Source organism: Pagrus pagrus, assembly GCF_965226575.1.
Source record: "Pagrus pagrus genome assembly, chromosome: 8".
NCBI lineage: Eukaryota > Metazoa > Chordata > Actinopteri > Spariformes > Sparidae > Pagrus > Pagrus pagrus.
In genome coordinates this window covers 31373313-31396211 of record NC_140192.1, presented here as the reverse complement: position 1 = coordinate 31396211, position 22899 = coordinate 31373313, and the positions used below count along the sequence as shown (strand labels likewise).

General features: G+C 40.0%; 1 protein-coding gene across 1 annotated transcript; it reads right to left on the bottom strand.

Annotated features, from left to right (window-relative positions):
* Positions 1-204: 204 nt before the first annotated feature.
* LOC311261385 (uncharacterized protein) lies at positions 205-6056 on the bottom strand. Its single transcript, XM_084359948.1, has 4 exons — positions 5795-6056; positions 2719-2838; positions 321-359; positions 205-231 (listed from the first exon to the last, which is right to left on the bottom strand). The coding sequence occupies exons 1-4, from the start codon at positions 5944-5946 to the stop codon at positions 228-230; spliced, it is 315 nt and encodes a 104-aa protein (XP_084216074.1). The 5' UTR covers positions 5947-6056; the 3' UTR covers positions 205-227.
* Between the last annotated feature and the right edge of the window lie 16843 nt (positions 6057-22899).

Here is a 22899-nt window from a genome sequence, read left to right as displayed (position 1 = left end):
CCATGTCTCCTCTCTGTCCTGGTATTCCTGTGTTCCCTGAATCTCCAGGAATACCCTTAATGATGAATACATTTTAATAACAACCTTAAAAAATACTTGACAACATAAAGCAGGGTCAAACATGGGAAAGTCATCATGTAAAATTACTTATGTGATAACAAGCGAAGTTAAACTCACTGGAGGGCCAGGTTTGCCCATTTCACCCATGGATCCAGGAGGACCTGGCATCACCTGAAGAATCAAGGGAAATTAATCAGTGACCTGCTCTGATTGATCATCTCACATCATCTCAGATCCAGTCTGAAAGCAGAGCTACTCACCGGCCAGCCAGCTCTGAGTATTTGATAGACAGCTGATCTCTGGAAAAATAAGCAATCACAATTAGGATAGTTGCTGATCTACTACAACAAATATAATGGAGATAATAATTAAAGGCAATCAAGGTAGTAAAATCTGATCGTAATGACAGTTTACTATTAAAATATGGGCACTGACATCTCACATTAAATGGTAAAATTCTAAAAAAAGTCTACAGCAAAGCGAAAATGCTCACAATGAAAATGTTAACCTGCTGGTGTTTACTGTCTTTCATGTTGTTCATTTTAGCTTTGTATTTTTGCAGGTTAACATTTGCTAACTAGCAGTAACACAAAGTACAGCTGAGGCTGATGGGAATGTCCTTAGTTTTGCAGATATTTAAATCAAAGTATCTAAAAAATGAGAACTGTGGCCTGCTGGTTGCACTTGATGAAAAGTCAGAGGACCACCAAAGTCATTAGGAATCACTGTCTAGGAAACATGTATGCACACAATTTTGTGGCAATCCATTCAACTATCGTAAAGATATTTCACTCAAAACTGAAATTGTCCACCTTGTGGTGGCACTAGAGAAAAACAAGACTTTTAAAAATCTTTTTAATGTATCTTGACTAAAGTGTTGGACTGACTGACTGATAAATGTTTGCCCCCTTGTGGAGATTATTCCCCATCAATAAAACTTCTGACACCATAATTCACTTTGAGCGGCTACTAGCTCCGCTCCTCATCACAAGGTTGGATTGGATTGGTTTTTTTCTGTTGCAGCCTTATTTGTTTTACTGCACAGTGCACATGGACTCAAAAGATGGCCATTCAAGTAGGATAGCTGAGAGTGAGCACAATGCTACTTAATGCAGTTGGTGGACTGGACTTTCACACTACATGTCATGTTACACTTGAGATTGCATATGGAGCCAAAAGACTTGTTTGTGTGACAAAGTTTTGAGAGCTCCATGCAGTGCATCTTGTAGTGCTCTGATGGTTGTTAAGTGACACGGCACAGAGCTCACTGTCACTGTTCTCTGAGAATCAAGAGAAGTGCTAGTCAACTGCAGCACACAGGAGTCCTTCTGGCTTATTACACCACCCAGCTCTGCTCCTTCATGTCATATTTGTCTTGGCGATGGTGCTGCAGCAGGGGTAAAAGTGGAGCCTGGCCAACCCCGTCAAGGTGAAACCCTGGCAGAGAGGCCTGGACCTCCCTTAAGTCTCATTGTGTCTCTGTGGACGGAGCAGTCAGAGCCTTCAGTGTACTCCGAGGGGAAGGCAACACTGAGTTCTTTCACAGCCAGCTCGACCCAGCCAGTATGGTTGGTCAAAAAGCAAAACGCAGGGCCTGACCCAGGCATGAGGTCTGGATGGGCTCCAGTTACAATTCTTGGCAGATACTTCAGCTTTCATTAGTCTGAGAGAGCACATAGAGCTGTGGTCATCTAAACACACTGTCGACACACTGGGAGAGGATTACTCAGCCCTGCCTGAAAATAGAGGCTCAATTCTCTATGTAGTCACTGTCTATATTAAATCATTGCATAAGTAGTGTATCTGAATGTCAGTGTGAATCACATTTTCATAATTTTCACATAAATCAAAGGACTACTTGGGTCTTACTTTTTTAGTTTCAGACATCAATTTTAGTGTTTCTTGCCCAAATTAATGGTTTAACTTTGACCAGCCACTCTTACTTTAGTTGTGCACACAGTTTTGCTGTGCAATGACAGACTATAACCAACATTTCAGTTACACTCTATCTTCAAATCAAATGGTTTAGACAATCTGGAGGAACTCTTGTTTTCTCTGTTCAACTGACTGCTAGTGCTTTAATCCTCCACCTTCAAGCATTTTTACATTTTTTCCTCTTTTAAAAAAGTATAAAGAAATTGAACTGTTCATTAGTTCATTAAAACTGGAGACACAACAATCACACCAATATTAGTAACATACAGTAGAAGTACACAAACAGCTGCATAATCTGTTCACTTTCAAGAGTTGGTGTATGTTTTATATTGACAATTTCTTATTCTTATTGATGCTGACATCAGGACCTAAAATTTTTTCGAAAGAGATGTTGGATGTTGTAGGTTGCAGCATCAAACCTGTGAGCCTTACAGACTGCTGACGCTGTGGCATTGGCATCAGCATGCTGATTTATGTGTGTTCACTGAATTGTTCCAATTCAGAGTTCTTATAGTTACTGCATTAACAAAACAATTGATTTCAATGATAGAAAGTGTGCTGGAAATATTGTGGTATTAAGACAGGGTGACATTAGCAGTCAGGAATAGACTATGTGTGGTGAGGACATTGAGGACGTTGGTCTGAGACAACCTCTCTGGAGTACTGCTGTTACAGCATTATCCAAATCCTCAAGGGTTTGTGGGTGTTTGCATTTAGATTTACCCTAAAAGCAGTCCAGTCCTCCTCAGAGTTCCTCCATAGGTAGAGAGTGGGGAGTCCTGGAGGTCCTGGAGGTCCTGGATCTCCTTTCTTCCCGTCCAGGCCTTGAATACCATGAGAGCCCTGCAGGAGAAAATATCAAATGATTTGTATTAAGTAAAACACATATTTCATGTACTGTAATATTGATAAAAGCAAACATATTTTATAGTTAAATCCAACAGGAAAATTGGTTCCTTGGTCAAACCAAGTAAAAACCAAACACCCCAGCAAACCACTGTGGGTGCTCTCATATGTTATTTGCTGACTATGTTTCAAACTGACCTGTGCGTTTGGGTGTTTGGTTCAGTTTGTTTGGGCTGGTGTGAAAACCACTTCAAAAGCGGGGTTAGTTGAGGTTTGCTCATGATGTAAAATCAAAGCAGACTAACCAGTGGACTTTATGATAGAGGACATGTGATTTGATGGGAATTCAAAAGCTTCATCTGCCTTTCATGGGAAAGGCCTAAAAAGAAATCTTCAAAACAATCTTTATGTGGAATATAGTAATGAAAATTATTTAGTAACCATGGTAACATATTGTGCATCAGCATCAGTGCAGAGATTTACCCTTATACAGTAGAAAGTGAAAAGGAGTTAAAGCAAAGGTGTGTTGAGCTTGTGTCCTCCTCTAATTGAAGCTATCTAGCCGTGCCTCCTCTGGCATTCCTATAAATACCCTCCTTTATGTCCTTTAATATATCCTTCCATCACATACTGTAGTCCTTGCTGTCGGCTTCTTGAAGATATATTGTCTGACTCTCAGAAATCTAATAAATGCTGCGGTATCTGGCTAAACATAACAGGTGGCACCATGTTTCTTTTTGTCCATCTTGTTAGTCCTAGCAACAGTAACTAAGTAGGGCAGGACTCTTAACACCTCATTCTTGTCCTGTTTGCTTCACCCATCGTTATTATTATGTAAAGAGTAAAAACGGGACCTTGTCCATAGAGCAGGGTAAAAGGAGTTAACAGGATAACTCTGCTGAGTAACATCTAGAGCACACGAGAGGATCTGATTTTTACCTGTTATACTGTTGGAACAGGGTGCATATCTTCTCATATCATCATATTCTCATTATGATTACTTAAAAACAGAAAAAAAATCATTTTCATTCATGCATATCTCACCTTATCACCTTTAAATCCAAAATAGCCTTCTCTCCCAGCACATCCCTGTAAGAACAATATAGAATTGAACTATTTTTAACATATGTAGACAGCTTATTGGCGACAACTGGCTGGCCTGCTGTCTGAGCTCATCCACAGTGTGATGATCTTACAAAGAAAAGGTCCGTGGTCTCTCCAACATGTTATTAATGCAATGTGTTTTGAGAGCAATCTCTCTACCCTGCAATTTTACAAGTTCAATCAAAACCAGTATGAGTCAACTTCACGTAGGTTGATGTAACCATACTATTTGTACAGAATGACCAAAACCTCTACTTTTAACCAAAATACAGGCCCATTAAAGAGAGCTAACTTGGGAAATTACATAAGCCGCACAGGGGAAACTTGCTGAATTGAAAAGAGAAACAGTTTATACTGCTGAAGCTACTTTGGTACCACCCAATGTGAGGTTTGCAGCTCCCCTGCAGAGTTCTGAAAGAGGTTAAAGAGTTTACAGAAACAGTTCAACCTTCTGGAAAATACATTCAAGAGTGAGATGAGAAAGCCAACTCTCACACAAAACACAAATTGTTGTTCTTCCATTTCCACATGACTGTGGATTTAACAAATGAGAGATACAGCGTGCTTATTCATGAGCTTTAAAGGTGTTGGTTTGGACAGAGCCAGTGGGTTTGGGGTTAAGAGCCACAGACAGCGAAGGAAAATGAAAAAGAGCTGTGAGTCAGACTGACACATTGTTGTTTTTGGTCTTTTCATGTTGACAGGAAGAACAATATAGAATAACACCAGCCTCATACTCTAAGATAATGGCAATACCATGTGAGGGTATTCCTAAAGGTGTCATTTGAAGAACATGGCCAGAATTCAAAGATAGCTCCAAAAACATAGGGGGCAGCACATAACCTGAGTAACCTACAACTGCTGCTCTTTGCTAGCTATCCTTGGCTGTAGCTAGCTACCGTTAGCTAATTAGCTCATGGCTCAGTTAGCCTTGGAGCCTGTGGCCGTAGAGTTTGTCTGGACTGGGACCTTGGATCACAGAGGCAGTCATCATGGGTGATGATGCCCACCTAAAAAAGGCTGGATGCCAAACACAGCCTCTGAGACCAGCAGAGGTCAGTTTGAAGACAGGGGATATGGTAAGGAGGTGATTTACAGCGGCTCTGACCAGGACTATGACTCTGACGAGAAGACACAGCAGGTGGGGACAGGAGAGGCATGAAGGAACAGAGGAGAGAGAGAGTTGGACATCAGCAGTGGGTGAAAATGGCATGGAGAGCCAAAATTTTTTCACATCTTACTTTGTGACCTGAGGATTTATTTGGACCAAACCAGAGGTAATTGTGAAAGACAAACCAAGACTGTCTATTGAGTTTTATTTTTTTATCTTGAGTTTGAAATTAGTGATTGTTTTAACATGGCAATTAAGCTTGTCTTACTTCAGTTAAAGAGAAAATGGTGTACGATTGTGTTTTTCTGTTTAGGAAAGAAAATAGATGTAAAAATGTCTCTTTTCTTGACAATTTGCGTGTTTTATTCTGTTAATTTATTACACTAACAGCTGGCATATATCTCCCAGCTGAAACTACGAAGGCTAACAGTTTATTGCCTCTTGAGGTAAAAAGTCGTACTAGCAGACAGGACAGGCTGGAGCTAGCTGGTTAGCATGCAAACTTCAGCAGACATCTCTTCAACACACTACTCAGACGACTTTGACAGAACATCACACTGTAGTTTCTTCACATTCTGTTGATAATTTTGATTCATTTTTGAATGTTTCAAACAAAAGTTCTTGCCATATCTCATACTTTGCCCCTTTAATTATAATAGTTTAGGCACTAAATTGTATTAAATGATGTTCCCTTGATTAATGTGTATCTGATTAATTTCATCCTAAAGAGATGCTTACTCTTCTTCCCTGTGGTCCGATTGGACCAGTTGGACCTTTGTGGATTCGGTAGATTCTTTGGTCAGATCCATAGATAATGTTCCTTGTTCCAGTAGCAGGTACAGATGGTAGTGACTCCCTTTGCTGCAGACTGGAATGCCGCTCTTCTTCATTGTTTCTTAAAAGACTGTTTGTCTCCCAGTTATGAGCTTCCTCATACATTTGTGTCAGTGTAGCAGGCATGGTCACATTGACTACAATATGTACAGTTGAGTCTGCTGCACTTTTCTGAACAATATTTTCATCAAACATTTGGATGTTTGAAGAGGAGTCAATGTCATGAACTCTTCCGTCTTCATTGTTGTTGCTGTGTATGATGTGAGGTTCATCAACAAGTTTAAAGCCATGAGTTTTGTCTCCAGCATCTTGATTTGTGTTGTCTGGAGGGTTTCTCTTTAACAGGTGATCCTGAGGGGAGAGAGGCAAGAAATTGCAATCACAAAGTTGTGTCTTCAACAGCATTACATTTGTAACTCTGGAAAACAGGCTGTGGAACAGATGCAGTAGGTAGGTTGTATCAAATCCCCTTACAATCCTGTAATTAAAGATATTGCTCTCCAGTCATGCCTCAGTGTCAGTGCTACCAGGAAAGTCAAGTAGAAGGACCCAGACTGTCTGCTGCCTTGTTCAGTGAATACTGAATCCTTGTACAGTAAACTGGCTCTCTGTATTTAAGGGGAGGGTATAAACAGAGGTAAAGTGGGATCACAGTCTACACACTTTCTCTGCCAGAAACCAAAACCCCCCAGTTGAGAGCCCAGCCAGTCCACCCAATTTCATCTACTGCAAAATATCCAGAAAACTACTGGTTATAGTGGCATGAAACCTGTGATGGACATTCATATTCCAAAAAGGACGGTTCCTAATGATTTTGGTTCTATTGCAGCATTATCAGATCAAAATTTTCTCAATTAAACAATATTTGTCCATGAAAGCTTTTGGTACTGTCATTACCTGTGGATATTCATGGTCACCAGAGGATGATTTCTGATGTTTGTGGTGACCCACTAAACCTCTCATCTTTTATTTTCGGGCTTAAAACATACACTTGTACACAAGAAATATCAACATATAATGGGCAGAATGCAATGAATTGAAAGGACATTCTAGATGGCCAACCCTTTCCAGTTTCCATGAGGACAAATGACAGGTTTGCACACAAGACTGATACTTAGGTCATTGCTGTTCAAAAGCTAAAGCTCAAATCATAACGTTCTAGAAAGTAAGGCACCATGCAAATGAGCTGATAGAACTTTTGAATCTGGCAGCATCATGATTTTCGAAGCAGGTCACTAACACAGGTCTGGAGCTGATGGACTTCAAAGACCATCTGATACAAAAGTAGATGAGTAGATAGCGCTGCTCAGCTGAGTGGCCTAAAGAGTGGCAGAATACTGAGGCAGTGCAGACACAAATTCCCCTTATTCAACAGCACACAATGCTCCTTTATCCTGGACAAGCTGCCATTGTTGCTGCAGCTCTCCCAGCAAGCAGACACTTGATCGCTCTGCACCTGAGCCTATTTGTCCAGCTAATCTTCCACACACTGCTCATCACTATTGCTCTGACAGATGGGGGCCACTGTATGAAATAACTGAGAATCAAAAACAGAGCAAATCCTGAAACAACACTAGCTGAAAGACCATGACCACACTGAAGGTGAGGAGAAATGCCCCAGACACAAAATACATTGTAATTCTATAGGATTCTAAAGAATGATGCAGGATCTTACCTTCCTCCAGGTTTTATACATTTTCATCTGATTGGCAATTCTGTTCAATTTTGCAACATAACTGGAGCATCATAAAAACAATTTGATGTTCTGATCACTTTTTGTTATCAGCATCTTTAATATGCAGTGTGCCACAAGAGTCAATTCTGGACCCACTCAACTTCTCATCATACATGCTGCCCATTTCATATATTGGGTTGGTGGGAAGGGCAGGGGTTGTGACAGTTACGTAAATTCCGACATGTCGTCATAGATCGGCAGCTTCGCATTCCGGGAAATCACTAGTTTTAATATTCAGGCAAGTAACTTGCAAGTAACAGATCTATTTACCTGAATGTTTATAAACTGACAACAATACATTGATGGTGATTAGAAGTCACTACAATGTCAGTCTCAAACTATGAAAAATGTCACATTCCTGACTACTGCACCAAATGTATGGAAGAAGTTGGTACCCTGCTACATTGTATGTGGAGCTGTCAAAAACTACAGATATTCTGGAAAGAGGTTCTCGACTTAATTTCTAAACTCACAGAAAAGGTTGTTCCAGTTGAAGCTAAGATATGTTTGTTGCACACTGTCATCTAATTTGGCACTGGAAAAATTGACTTACATGGCAAGAGGAAAAGTCGAGGACTTTAACAAGATGTGGTCATCTTTCCTAACCTTCATGAATAACCTGAATGTGCAGCCTAGAACTGGACAAGATCTGTTGCCACCACCTTTATGACCTTAAAATGGCTCAATAGTGGTTCCATGGCTGGAGTATTAGTACTGCGAAGTAGAAATAGAGATGAAGAGGAGGACCGAATTATGGACCTATGTTGTATTGGATATATGTGTCTGTGCATATTGATGTTCACTGGAATGTATGCAGGCTCAATATGTAATGCACATCCTGATATTATTATCAAAACTTTATTTACCGTAGATCTTATTGAGGGTGGGAGGAGGGTGGGTTAGAAGGGTTTCTGTTTCTTTTTTGAGTGTTAAATTGTTGTTATGTGTATGATATATGTTCATTAAAATGGAAAATCAATAAAGAAATTGTGGAAAAAAAGAAAAATATCACATAATACACCACGCAAGTGTTAACTATAGAAGTCTTGAACAGCCGTATGCGCAATTATTTTTGTAATGTCTCGACTGTGATTGGCTGCAGGGTGTCAAGCAACTCGATATACTTGATATACGGACGCCTGTGGAACTCCTCAAGTAGTTCCAAGGAAACTGTAGGTTCACCATTTTAAATGAATGCACTACAGCCTTTATCTAAAATGAGTGGCACTGGCATCAGTTGAATGCAGACCCCTCAACGTAAGAAATGTATTAAATGAAAAAAAGTATGAGTATGTTTTAACAACACCAAGTGTAGTGCATCATCCTCTGAACACCAAAAGATGGTGCTTGTTTCACACAAGCTGCAGGAAGTAGCCTACACCGTCCCTCTGAACACAAGAGATCATCTCATCCCATTCTACTTCTACTACTACTCTTGTACTGGGAACAGCTTGGCGTTCCGAAACACCTCCATTGCGAAACCCCTCCATTCCGACACACCCCACTCCGACACACCGCTGTTCCGAATCCGACTTTCAAGTTCCAATTACTTCCCAATATGGTTAGGGTTAGGGGTTAGGGTCAGGGGTTCCACAATAGCCTTTTCGGAATAGCAGGGTCTTTGGAAAAAATGGGAAACCACACCATTACGATGAATGGAAGTCTATTTTCGGAACAGCGGGGTTTCGGAAAAGCGGGGTGTAACCCTTGTACTTGCTACTTCAGGCTGCGGCTGACAGTACACATGGCCAGACATTTGTTCATGAAAATCTTGATATTGATTTGGGGACAATCACATTGCTGGCTATTCCTGTTGTTAAACAGACTTTTTAAATTATATTTATTGTTTGTAAACCATATGCAATGTTGCGCAATTTACTTTGAATCGTGCTAGCATAACGTTAGCTATCTGGCTAACAGCCTAGCCGAAGGATCCAATGAGCTGGGCGGACTAGTTTATCTCCCATTGCTAAGCCTTATCAAAGGTTTGTCCTATTTACTGGAGCAATGAACATCATCTCCCTTGCAATAGAACTTTAAGGGATTTAAATGATTGTTTCAGCTATTAGTCAAACTCTCAGGTGTTGACACAAAAACACATTATTGCTTGCACAAAAATGTATATTTAAATCCCATAACGCATGAAAATAAAAAAATAATGGTGTTGATTTTATTTTCTTTGGCAAGTGACCCTGGTTTAAGAGAAATAATGCCCTTCAAGGTGTCCATAACCACGTCATCCAATAATTCCAGATAAAGGACACATTGTTGGGCATTTTCCCTTACATAACAAAAATAATTTTCCCATTATAATGGCTTTATTTATCTTGTTAACTCAAGATGTGTTTAATTAACCTGTTTTCACAAGAAAACAAAAGGTTGTTTCCTTTTATTACTTCTAGCCTAATGTTTATTAGATCAGCCAGATTTAAGATGAAAATGTCAAGGAGTACCCATTATTGATCAAAGACTGAATATCTGTTTATCTTTTTATCTTTTATTTCATACTTTATAGCCTATACCATCCGAACACCCATGGATGCTGGTAGTTTCCTTTCCCTGTGCCAACAGGAGGTTGTAGCCTTCTGGGCAGTGACACATCTGCTTATTATTATAGGATTAACCATTTTTAGCTGCTAACACTGTTATCATATCTGTCACAGACTTACATACAATGACATAACAAACACTCCATCCAGCTACTTGTCAAAAGTGCCTCCCTGTAATAAGTCTGTGTGGAAACAAGCTACTTGTAACAGTTACACCTATCCCTTACAGTAGCCATAATGTAAATACCTTCATATCATATTACCCCCCCCCATCCCCAAGAGAACAAGAGCTTCCTTATGTTGAGATAACGCAATACTTACCTTGTGATTTCGAGATAATGGCATTAAAGTATACATATATAGTATACAGCACCTAGAGGACAGTTTTATTTAAGACTAAACTTGTACGTAAGTAAGTAATATTTTACTCCTTTCAGAGTGCTTTACAAGAGGATGAAAGGTTAAGAAGTCAAGACACAAATGTAATGCAAATATATGTATGCGTATGAGCAACAAGGAATCAAATTATTTATACTTCTAGGTAAGAGGAATGACCTCTGCTGAACTACACAGGTAAACATATTCCATCATGTGGAGCTATACATAACGAGCACAGTGGTTTTGTGGAAACACCATGTTGAGAATTTTGTTGGAGGAGGGCTCCACAAGGACATGTGTGCACACAGTGCAGAGTGAGGTCAGCAGGGAAGTCAAGAGCCGTTAACAGCATCTGAGGTCTGTGAGTTGCCCTCACATTGTTGTTTTGCTTGGACGGAGAATTTCCGGCACCAAGTTTTCACATCAGCTCACATGCTCCTGCTCTGTGCATGCTGTTTAAGATCATCAGAGGACATTTGATCAGAGACAAAAAAGGCTTACAATTGTACATCTGTGCTGGCAGAGAACAAAGTGGCCTATATGGATCAATTCAAACAGGCCTCTATGAGTACAGGGCGTTCACTACTGGCTGGAGTATCAAAGGATCATCACAAAATAGCTAAATTAACTCCTACATGGCAGGAACAAGTGTGGCCAGTGCAACAATGATGACATAAAAGAAAAGAGGAAATATATCTCAAATGAAGGATGTTCACTGGAAGCCTGTCTCTGACTCATTCACACTACTAAAACCTGCATCCCTATATTTTCTTATCTGTTAACACTCTGACCCATCCCTCACAGTACATACCATATCTGTCTGTTGCCCATCCACAGTCAGTCCCATGTGGAGAGGGTCCTGCAGATAAAGGCAGCACAGCACGGAGGTTAACGTAATCCACATGTCTACAGAATGCCCTCACTCACTGCAGCTGTGCTCGAGTCAAGCAGAGTCCAGAGCCCATATGCAGTCCACTGGTCCTGTTAGAGCAGGAGCTGCAGGCTTTCTCCCTCCTCCAGCTGTCCCTCATAGAGCCAACAGAGACACACCCAGGACTCTGTTGCCATACACACTATACTAAATGCTGCCACACCCCAAATTATCCAGTAAGCCCTGAGGAGGATGGATGCTTATCTGGTGAACACAGTAAAGATACTGCTGCTGTCACATCAAAGCCTCATGACATACTGTTATCTCTAAGGAAAGGAATTTTAAAAACTCTTTCCCCACTGGCTTCTTTCCATGTATGTTAAAATCAAATCATCCATGACCCACTGCAGGATCAAAGGTCTTCACCTGTACTGTACATTAAGGTAAGGAGAAATGGAATTTAAAGCAGGGGGTGTAACTAAACCGATGTCTTCAAAACATTCTAATACAATAAATGACTGTACTAAGGAAGTGTCTTTAATAGTTCTATGTCTATCTTTGTTGAACTTCGTTTCCCTTGTTTTTACCTGTATGCTCCATCTTCATGTAAATTGTTCTAAGAACTGTGTGTAACATTATAGCATCTTAAAACCTGAGTCAAATTCCTTGTATACTTGGCCAATAAAGCTTATTCGGATTCCAGTCTTACCCTTCGACTTAAAAAGAAATTCAGGAAAAATTCCCCAAAATGGGTTTATGACAGTATCATGTAATATAGAGTATGACAATATCTGTACACTTGTGGACCAGCTATGCTCAAAGTACACAGAACATTTAACTGGCTATGAAAGAGTCTTAATTTAGTACTGATGCCTCTACATACTCTGCAAAAGCAAACATGACCATCAGTGAGAAGACTGCTTATTTGCTTTTATTCTTAATGCCTGTCAATGATTAGAATTCAGTTTCACCATTTTTATATTACAGTCAGCCTTTTGCTCACACATAGTCTCAAATAGATACATGACCTCATCACTTTTCATCCTGCAAACAGCTATGTTCAAAACAAAAATAATATTAAAAAATACATTGTGTTTTTATTTCAATCACATTCAAAACAAACGCACATGCTAGTTAGATGAAGATCTTTAGTCACGATCTCATTCTGTGGTGGATTTCCATGTGTTTCGGAGCTTGGTTTTGCTTTACTGTTTTGCTTGCAGAGGTGCACTGTGGGCTGGGCAGAGTTTGCTGTCTCTGGAGTGATTACACACACGCACCTGCAGCAGGTTGGCAATCAGTGCCTGCTGATAAGCCCTGATCTCCACGCTACCTGCTGCCAGATGATTTCGTTAACCAGACGTGGCTCTGTGTATATTGACTCCTAGATTGTCTCTAGTGTTTTTGTGTTTCCTGTGTCAAGATCTGACTTTGCTTTGCTTAGCCTCCAGTGATCGTCTGTGTGCCCATCTACCAGTGACTCCGCTTCAGCGAACCAACTCTCAGCAAACAGTCTGCCCTGCGCTCACCTGAGCATCTACCCATCACGCAGCACCCCAGCACCACCGTGAGCTACCTCTCCTACCCCCTCCACCTCTTGGACCCAGACTCAAGCCTGCACAGCTTCTACCCTCACCTTCTGAAACCTTGTTTAAATCCAATAAATTGCCTTGCACTTCTGATCCAGCGTCGTGTCCGCTTTTGGGTTCTACAAGTTTCCACTCAGTGTAACATCTTTAGAGCAAAACTCAAACTCAAATTAGCTTGGGGCCACCACTGGTATTGTCATCTCGAAGGAGGGCCACTATCTATCTATACAATGGCCACAGCAGTACTAACAGCTATACTAATTGAGATATGAATATTAATAATACTAAAGTAAAATAATAATAATTATTATAGTAATAATAATAATAATAATAATAATAATAATACTAGAAGTCAAGCAGGACCACAGCAGCAGGACCACCATCCATGGAAACCTGCAAGACTCTGGGGAAATCCCCCGGCAGTCTAGGCCTATGGCAGCATAGCTAAGAGCCTGTGCAGGCCCTAACTATTGGCTTTATCAAAAAGGAAGGTTCTACGTCTGCTCTTAAACGTAGAGAGGGTGTCTACCTCCTGAACCAATATTGGAAGATGGTTCCACAGGAGAGGAGCTTAATGGCTGAAGGTTCTGCCTCCAATTTGGAGACTCTAGGAACCACAAGTAACCCTGCATCCTGAGAGTGCAGCATTTGAGTGGGGTAATAGAGTACTATTAAGGACTTTGTATGTGATGTGGAGGCTTTCTCACTCTTCCAGCGGAGGAAAGGAAAATCATATTTATCGATCTAACTATCAAAGGCAAACTCCATGTAAACTGATAGGGCAGGCAGGAGCCGCGCTGCAGCAGCCTATGTGAACACAAACATGCAAGTGAGCCGCAGCAGCTCGGTAATACAGCCGCCATGCAGTACACAGGCAGGAGTAGCTATATCATTAGATAATGTGTCTCCAGGTTTTTATGTCCTTAATACATGCCTGAAGTTTAGCTAACTGATTAGTGTCATCTGGCTTAAACTCTTTTTCTAATTGATTTAAGTGGTCGGGGACAGACATAGCCTCAATTGGGTTTTGGGTGGGTAGCTGCTCTAAAAGAAGCGCAGAGGAGCGAGTAGGACTGCAGCTCTGCCGCCTGGTCTCAACTCTGGGTTATCATGATTTTGGAGACCAGGTTTTCCCCAGAAAGTCTGGCAATTATCTACAAAACCTACATTGTTTACTGGACACCTCCTCCAGTTCAAGTACTAAAAGAAAGCGCAAGTTTTCTTTTTTCCTCTCCTTTATTAACTGAACTAAATTACTTAAATACTTTTGTATTTATTTCTTGCCAGACAACAGGCAGCACTTCTGCTCATATTTTCTTCATATCTAACAAAAATATAAAAATAATTATACATGTTTGCACATAAGGTTTTAACAGTGCAAATGTTTTATCTTTATAAATTACTTATTTAAACTTTGCACTAGATTTGCTGTCTAGTTGGTGTTCCAGGTGTTACGCAAATTGCATTAATAGCTCACCGCCCCCTACTCCATTTTACTTATACTTACAGTATCTGCAATTACAACCTGCAATTACAACCTGCCAGCGGAGTCACATTTAACTTTTAGCATGGAGAGAGTTAGGAGAGCTGACTGACAAGACGATGGCCAAGTGCCTATTGGGCAATATGTCTGATTTAAACTTGGTGATAATGGAGAACCTGATAACGTTAATGAGGGAGAAGGAGTTGTGGAGGAGGTGTGCAGCCTGATGATAATGAAAAATGATAATTAAATTCAATAAATGATAATTTTGTGGGCTGGATTACATTTTATATTTGGCATCAGGTCGCGGGCCGGATGGAGGGGAAGGGGGGGCCATAAGTGGCCCAGGAGTCAGCAGTTTGAGACCCCTGCTTTTGACGCTAGGTGGTGGAAACGCTCCCACTTTTGTCCACACAGGCCACCAGAAGCAACAAAAAATGTAAGTTCCTTGTAGAAACTTTACAGCTGTTAACTTAAACAGCGTCAGAGTCATGTTGATGGTACAGTGTCCTCAGGGTGAATGGTGTCTCTGTCTCTTGTTGCTGCTCTATGTAACTTCAGTGAGAGGGTAGGATCACAGCGTTACATACATGTTCACTGAAACATACAAGTTTTCACCACATCACATTGTTCTGATGTTGTGAGTTTTGTTGCGCCAAATCACACAAAATGACAATTTCTACATAATGTTGCTTTAAATATAAAGGAAGCTGAATATGAACATTGATGAAGTTAGGGCCCTGAAACAGGGATGACAGTCGGCCATCAGCCAGATTTGACCTTTTTAAGTGCTGTTCCTCCTTATTTTTTTGCCTCTGCTTCTTAGCCAGTGCCATTTGCAATTTTTTATCCATATTTATTTGCAACTATAAACATATTTTTCTTTTAGAAGTGGCTATACTAGCAAGAGTGGTGTCAAAAATGTTGTGTTATCACCACAATGGTTTGTGTATCCACAGTCCTGAGTCTTTCAGTTTCCAGAGGAGAGTTATTTCATCACGTGTCTTTGCGGTGTGTTCAGATGCAGCTTTTTGGCCAGCCTTCATCGCCACTTCTTCTGCGATGTCAGTTTGATGTTTCTGGGCCCTAACACCATAATTTTTCCAAAACATGGCCTCCTGGTAGACTAGTGGTTAACGTCTATTTAAGTGCCACATAAGTGAACTTCAACTTACTTGAGGCTCGTGGCTTTTTCTCTCAGTTTACCTCAATGTTGCACCAGATCAAATGTTGCTCTCTGTGACAATGTTCTATGGTTGACTTTATTCACTGTGGCACAAATGGAGTTGATGCAACTGCAAACCGTTGTGACTTCAGTGAGAAAAGAATGACTTACAAAGCAGAAGTTAGTGTGGACATGACACTACGATTACACTTACTTCAAGCCTGCAGGACTCCTGTCCTCTGGATATAGCTGTCGAGACTATAAACAGTCACACCTAGTCACTACATTAACTTTCCAATTTCAGATGTATACATTTCTCAGACCTACATTTCTTACTTAGATAAGTATCTGTGCCTGATGTTCCAGATGGAAGCCACACTGAAGTTGCATGCTCTCAGCAAGTTTTACCACATGAGCCCGTATCAAAGACAATTAGACAGTTTTCCATGATAATATATAGTCAGTGATTATCAGTGATCTCCAGAAGTCTTTCATGTAATATGAGGCTTCCTAGCCTGAAACCACAGCAACAATCTGCTGATGATCTTACTGAGGGTAATTTGATTTATATACAAAAATTACAGAGGGAAATACAGCAGCCTAAATCAAAGCACACTGAGTGACAGGGTCCTCAAAGGTTTAAACAGTGGTATCAGAGGTAAGAAGGAGAAACTGTGGTCATACCGTCACAGCCAGAGTGAGGGGATCACATTAAGAGTGTTTCTCTTGAATGAGGCTTTCATTGGTTGGCTATATATTGTGTGAAAAAGTGAAATCTCTCAACAAATAAACTGCTTTAAGTCCCATCACAAATATATACAGTCTAACTATGTCAGAGACACTAGCTCTATAGGATAACTCTGTCAACAGCAGCTAGACTAAGTCATCAGCTGTGAAGGACACAGAATCAACGGATGCTTACATTGGACTATGCGATTGGTAACGTTGTAGTAATGTTTCTTGTCTCACTCTCTGTATTCAACTGAAGTTGGTTTCACCAAATTACAGGCCACAGAGTATGATCTGAGGTCTGAGATTATAGATAAATGCTGCCAATTAAAAAGAGCGCAGACATCTGGTACATCGTACATGTGCAGCACATGGGCTCCACTTTAAACCTCTGCTCTGTTGCAGTTGACAAAGCATCTGGGCTCAGAGCTTTGACTCATACCACTCTGCACACTGTATCCTCACAGATTTGCAATACACTTCCTGTGGCTTTTTCATTTTTCTGCTCTGAATTTCTTTGGCTAAGTCACAATGGGCCTTCACAGTTCACATCCTGAATGAATGTTTCTGTGTGGCCTGAATGTAACCATCATCTAATTACTACTGTACAGGAACTGACAGCAGTTTTAAAAAGATGTGCATACAAACAAAGTTTCTATAAAAGCTAGGGTTGGGAAGTTATCATAGAAGCATTTTTTGTTTTATTTGTAGAAAATCTCTCAACATTCCTGCAGCAATCAAAAAAAACAAATGCCCTGAAAACCAAGAAAAAAACATCCAGGATCTGTGGCTGTTGCAGGCCCCCTGTATGAGCCCATCAAACCGTCTTATTCAGCCCATGTGAAACAATTGGACAGACTACCTGTCTGTCTACCTACATACTGTACCTGCCTGCAGTCACTGGGCAGGACAGGAGTCTACAAGGCTAGGCAGATGTATTGTCAAAGCTATAAGTGAGCTACTGGCACAAGGACGGCAGAGAAAGTGCGGCCAAAATGTCTTACTAACACAACAGCGTGACAGCTGTGAGTACTAAAAATAGCTGTTTGTTGTTCAAGTTGATTATGATAATGTTGGTGTTTTCTTACATGAGAGTGAGACATGAGGTAGTTGGATATGATTAGCGATGAGTCATTCATTCTAAGTCATTCAGCTGCTAACCGAGTAAAACAGCCTCTAAGCCATAGAACAGAGCTGTGGCAGTAGCAACAGCCTAGTTCAGCAGCTAACTTTAGTACAATGCACACAGCCCCTGAGCCAAGCCAACCCAGTTAGCACAAAGCACACCACTACAGCAGCAAGGAGTAACTGTCACACTGGGTATCCGTCTTAGTCTGAAGTACGTTTGTGATGGCTATTCTATTCTATGTGTTCATGATTGTGGCATTTTGGCATTCAACAAAGTTGTTTGTTTATCAAACTAAAAAAAAAACTAAAAGAGCTTGCTGAACGTGGCAAACTAGCCGCTAACACATCTCCCAGTTGGCTAGCAAGATTGACTGGGGTGTGTTCATTCATGTGTTTCAGAGGAGTGGCTCTAAAGGCAAGCCTGGAGAAAGGGGGTGGGGTGTTTTCTGTTGCATACTTTCAAAATGTAGCTTGCTCATGCTGGTTTCTACAATCTTACCAACCACAGCTTTAAACGGTTGGCAATACTGTAGCCTGCACATGGTTTCATTCACCTTTATTGCCAGGAACATCATGATGGCTAAGTGATGTGTGAAAAAAAGAAAAAAGAAAAGTGTCAAAAAAAGAGTTAAGGCTCTGTCTGGCACATAACCACACCAATGCAGTGTAGCGTGTACCATCTTAGGTCAAGTACAGCTGTGGCTGATGGAAATGTCGGAGGGTGTATCTAACAAAGTGACATTTTGACCTGATTGTTATGTTAGAGGAAAAGCTATTACAAATTACACAGCAGTATATGTTATACTTGCTAAAATTGTTTAGTGTGGACACGCACATTACCTTCACAGAGCTATTAGTGTGTGTGTGTGTGTGTGTGTGTGTGTGTGTGTGTGTAAAAACTATTCTGGTAAAGCTTCTGCACACTGGGTCCAAACTGACGATATGAAATTTGTCTTTGTATGTATTTTGTACAGAAAAAAATACAAATGTTTTTGAGATTAAATTGGGAACTTCTTTGAGTTCCATTTTTTTTTTATTCTCTCACAACTGGTCAGCAATGGAGTCTCCATAGCTCTAGTAGCATGATCGTGATATTTGCTTTTGATACATCTTAACAAAAAGATAATTCATATATTGAATTCACCAAATCTTGGCAAGGCTCCAAGAGCATTTTGGCATAATGTTTGAGGAAGGATTGTAACCTCTGACTTAGATAATTCACAAAAGAAGATGTGCACAAGATGGGCAAAAAGGAAGCAATAGAAACATGCATACTGTGCTAACTGTTTTTTTGTGCAAATATCTTTCACATAATTCAAGACTTGGACATTTAAAAAGCAAAATAACGACAAAAATGAAACCTGACAGAGGCTCATTTCTGCAATAGAAATGCTGTTTTTATTGTTTTTATTTCATGTCATTGTCAGATAACTCATGTTTAAAGAATATATTCCAAACATTATTCAAACCCACAACACTTAATATACATTTGACTTCCTATTTATATTCACATAATTTCATTCACATTTCTTCACTCGCCTTATATTTTGTGGAAAAGGCTTATAATCAGTTTTATTTGTTATAATGACATTATATTCATTATTTAGGGAGCAGTATGGGCCACATTCTCCTCACCGGATATTCTAAATATCCTGATTTTGACCGCCAGGAATTTAATCAGATTTATTATTTAACCCTTTATTTTGTCCTTAAATATGGTCCAACTTTAAGATCCCATATGTTCCTTCAATAACCCATGAGCCATAACCAAAGCATGGAATTAATTTATGTCATAAAGATTTACAGGACAGCCTCAAAGACGAGTAAAGTGTGTCCAGGTGGATTCACCTTCCAGTGAACCCACGAATGGGGGGGATCTAGTGAAAACATAAAAACCTTGACTGATGTCTCCACATCACTACTACACTGTGATGGCAGGCCATGTACTGACAGAAGACTGTGTATGAGAGAAAAGGACTAATGCCTGTTTCAGGTTTCTCATGGTGGGCTTCACAAACAGTCACATACCTCCGGATTAAAGAACTGCAGCTGGCGTGCAGACCTGCTGCCTCTTGAAATGTGACATCACTATCTGAGCAATCCTCAAAAAGGAGACAATCTTTGTTGATGATTAGCTCATAGATGCTCTTAGATTTATACTTGAACTTGGTGCGTGCAGCATACAACCTTTTGAAAAGACATGGAACTAACAACAAAAATACAAAATTTTGGATCCAAACTAAGTGCCTGAATCACCACATTTACTATGGATTTTAAGAGTCAGATGCAATTTATTAAATGCGTTTTGTGTGTTTATCTGATCTAGTAATTTTTGGGTTATTATACAAAACTTGGTGAACATCAAAGTCCTTTTCCCAGCTACAGTATGTTTGATATTCATTCAATTTGTCATACATATAAGTCATCACTTTCCTAAGTGTGAAGCTGCTTTCATAATAATATTATTAAGCATATTCAGCCTACTGCCACTTTTATAAAATTAAGTTGAGTAAGAATAATTCATATTTCAAGTATTCATACAGAATATAAAGGTGTCATTCTTTTAATTGGCCTAACACTGATGAAGAGAAGGAGAAACAATATATGTAGGTTATATCTCATGTCAGCCTAGGCAATCTATAACAACAAATAGCATACATAAATTAAATAGCCTACCTACATGAGGGTAATATATATATCTTTTTAATAATCAAAAGTAAACTGTTTTATTTTCTTCTGTTTGTTTGTTTTCTAAGATCTTCGCTTCCTGGTTTCCTCTATCACAGTATCAGTCTATCCAATGTTTTTATCACGATCACTTCATAAGAGATAGGATTATTGGCCTTGTTCTGGACGTTGTGTTAGATGTAGGGATGCGATGCACTCTGTCTATTGGCAAAGGAGAATCCTCTCTATGTATATCCAGTCCCAGGATCTCTGGCCAAAACATTGTATAAACGCCACAGTGACGCCCCCAGCCAAACGGGCCCACATGAGCCATGACTGCATGCCTGCATTGCTAACGGACTAAAGAACTGATTCTGCGCCTATCGGCAGAGCATGCCGGAAAGTTGACATACCATGGGACGAAGATCAGCTTTTACACAGACCTCAGCGCTGACCTAGTGCGGAACAGAGCTGCTTTCAACTTGGTAAAGAAACAGCTTCATGAGGCTGGCCTGAAATACTCCCTTGCATATTCAGTGGGTCCAAACACGAGTTCAAGTCATAGTAGGATGTGTCTGCCTACGTCAAGGCTAATATTATCAAGACATTTGAAGCGTTGAACGACATGGGGAGCGAGGAAACACCCATGCTGGAGGAATGACTGGCTACCTGTCCTATCCATGCAGTGCAGACTAACCATTGCGATATGTGTCTGCAGCCTTTTATTTAGCGAAGTTGCCAACGACTAAAAGTCAGTCTGAAATTTACTCTTGTCTCTTGTCTCACTTGGTCACTGTCTCTTTTTGTCTTTTTAGTTTCTACAGTCAACATCTTCTGTGTTTTCAGCAGTAGCAACAGCAGACAGACACAGTTGGAGACTAGCTGGTCAACATGACCATGACAAGATGGTTAACCGGACATTTTTTGAAGGAGTTGGTGGAGACCAAAATAGGGCGACAAGACAGTGAATATTGGACAAACACAACTTAAAACAACTGCTAATGTTGCCCTGTGTCCTCTGGATGTGCAAGTATGACACTGTTTGCTAACATTAAAAATTATAAGTAATGCATAATAAATCACTTCATCAAACAGATGCAAAAATAAAACAATAATCAATATTGCCATTGATCAGTTATTGCCAATTGATTTGCACCATTGCCAAGAATAGCTTGATAAAACCAAAAACATAAAAGGGACAGCAATGTCAATATAAAATGTGTGACAAGTTCTCTGAAGGTGGGCAAGTTTATATCAAGTTAACAATAACCTGAACAAAATAGGAAAAATAACACTATTTAAATTGGTTTTGTTGATAAAATAAATAAACATATGATTAGACATCAGTAAGTATTTCAAATCATTGGCATTTTAAAAATCAAACATTCACCCCTTTGGATGAAGCAATCATGTTTTAAAGAGAGTACAAAATGCAATGAAGGCAAAAAATAGATCAGTCCAAGCAGATCTTTAATCATCCACTTTCTAGCGGTGGATTTTCCCAATGCACGGAGACGTCTTAACCACTAACTTTTAGCCTTCCACCACCCTACAACCTCTGTTGAGCATGGAAAGTTGGCGAATATAATCTGAGGGTGAATAGAGGCAGCACTGAGGATGCAGCAGAAGACGAAGTTATGAATGAACACAGGGCCAAACCATGCTCCTCCCTGAGGGAGTGTTGATCAGAGCCAACACATCCTTCAGCATTTGCGCATGAACACACACGTGACATGCTGCTGTGATGCACTCAGTGCTGATACAGGCATCGTTTCCATGCTGCTAATGAAATACAGCCATTTCTCCATGAGGAAGTATAAAGTCAGAGCTTTGTAAGTACAAACTACAAATCAGTAAAATGGGTTTAACTTCTATTATAATTAACTTCCCAGAATGCAGTTCTCACATATGTGCACTAGTATTAGATGTACTGTAGAAGCACATGATGTGAACAAACCCAACACCACTATCCCCACATGAGCTATCACTCAGACAGGATAACTCGATTAAAACCTAAATCAAAGTCTGTGAAATGTTGTTGAAAACTGTTCATTCTACCAACTGCGTGTCAACAGTGCACAGTCCTTACTGATGACTCACCCACTGCATCACCTCCTTATCTGCAGACCCATCCATACTGTCAGATGACTCATGGGGGCTGGTGCCAGGATGCATGTTCTGAATGATCAAAGAGAGGAAGAAGATAATGATAATGATAAAACTGTAGATTCAAGCAGCATCTACACAGGTTAATCTAACCCCACTCAAACATATTTATCTTCTTTTTCTTCTTGTGCCTACAGTTGAAGGTTTCAATAATATAGGAAACATGTCCTGTGAAGTAATTAAACACATATTTGCATTTTCCTAGATTCAGGATTATTTAAGGAGGAAGAAAGAGTAGATGGGATTTTTGTGGAAACACCATATCAGAAAAAAAAATCCATTTATAACCATAGTACAGTGTTTTATATACATCTTAAAACATATCTGGAGACAGAAGAATGCAGAATGAAATGTAATGGTTAGGGCTGTTTGTAAACTGTATCATCAGGAAAGTTGCATACATCCAAATTTGAGACACCAACTGCAGTGACACCTCACACAGTTGAAGAAAATTCCAGTATATTGTAACTTGGCTCTTATTTTTGTAATTTTGCACATAATTTCATCAGACCTGACACAGTTTGACCAGAGCCACAGAAGAGGTCATAC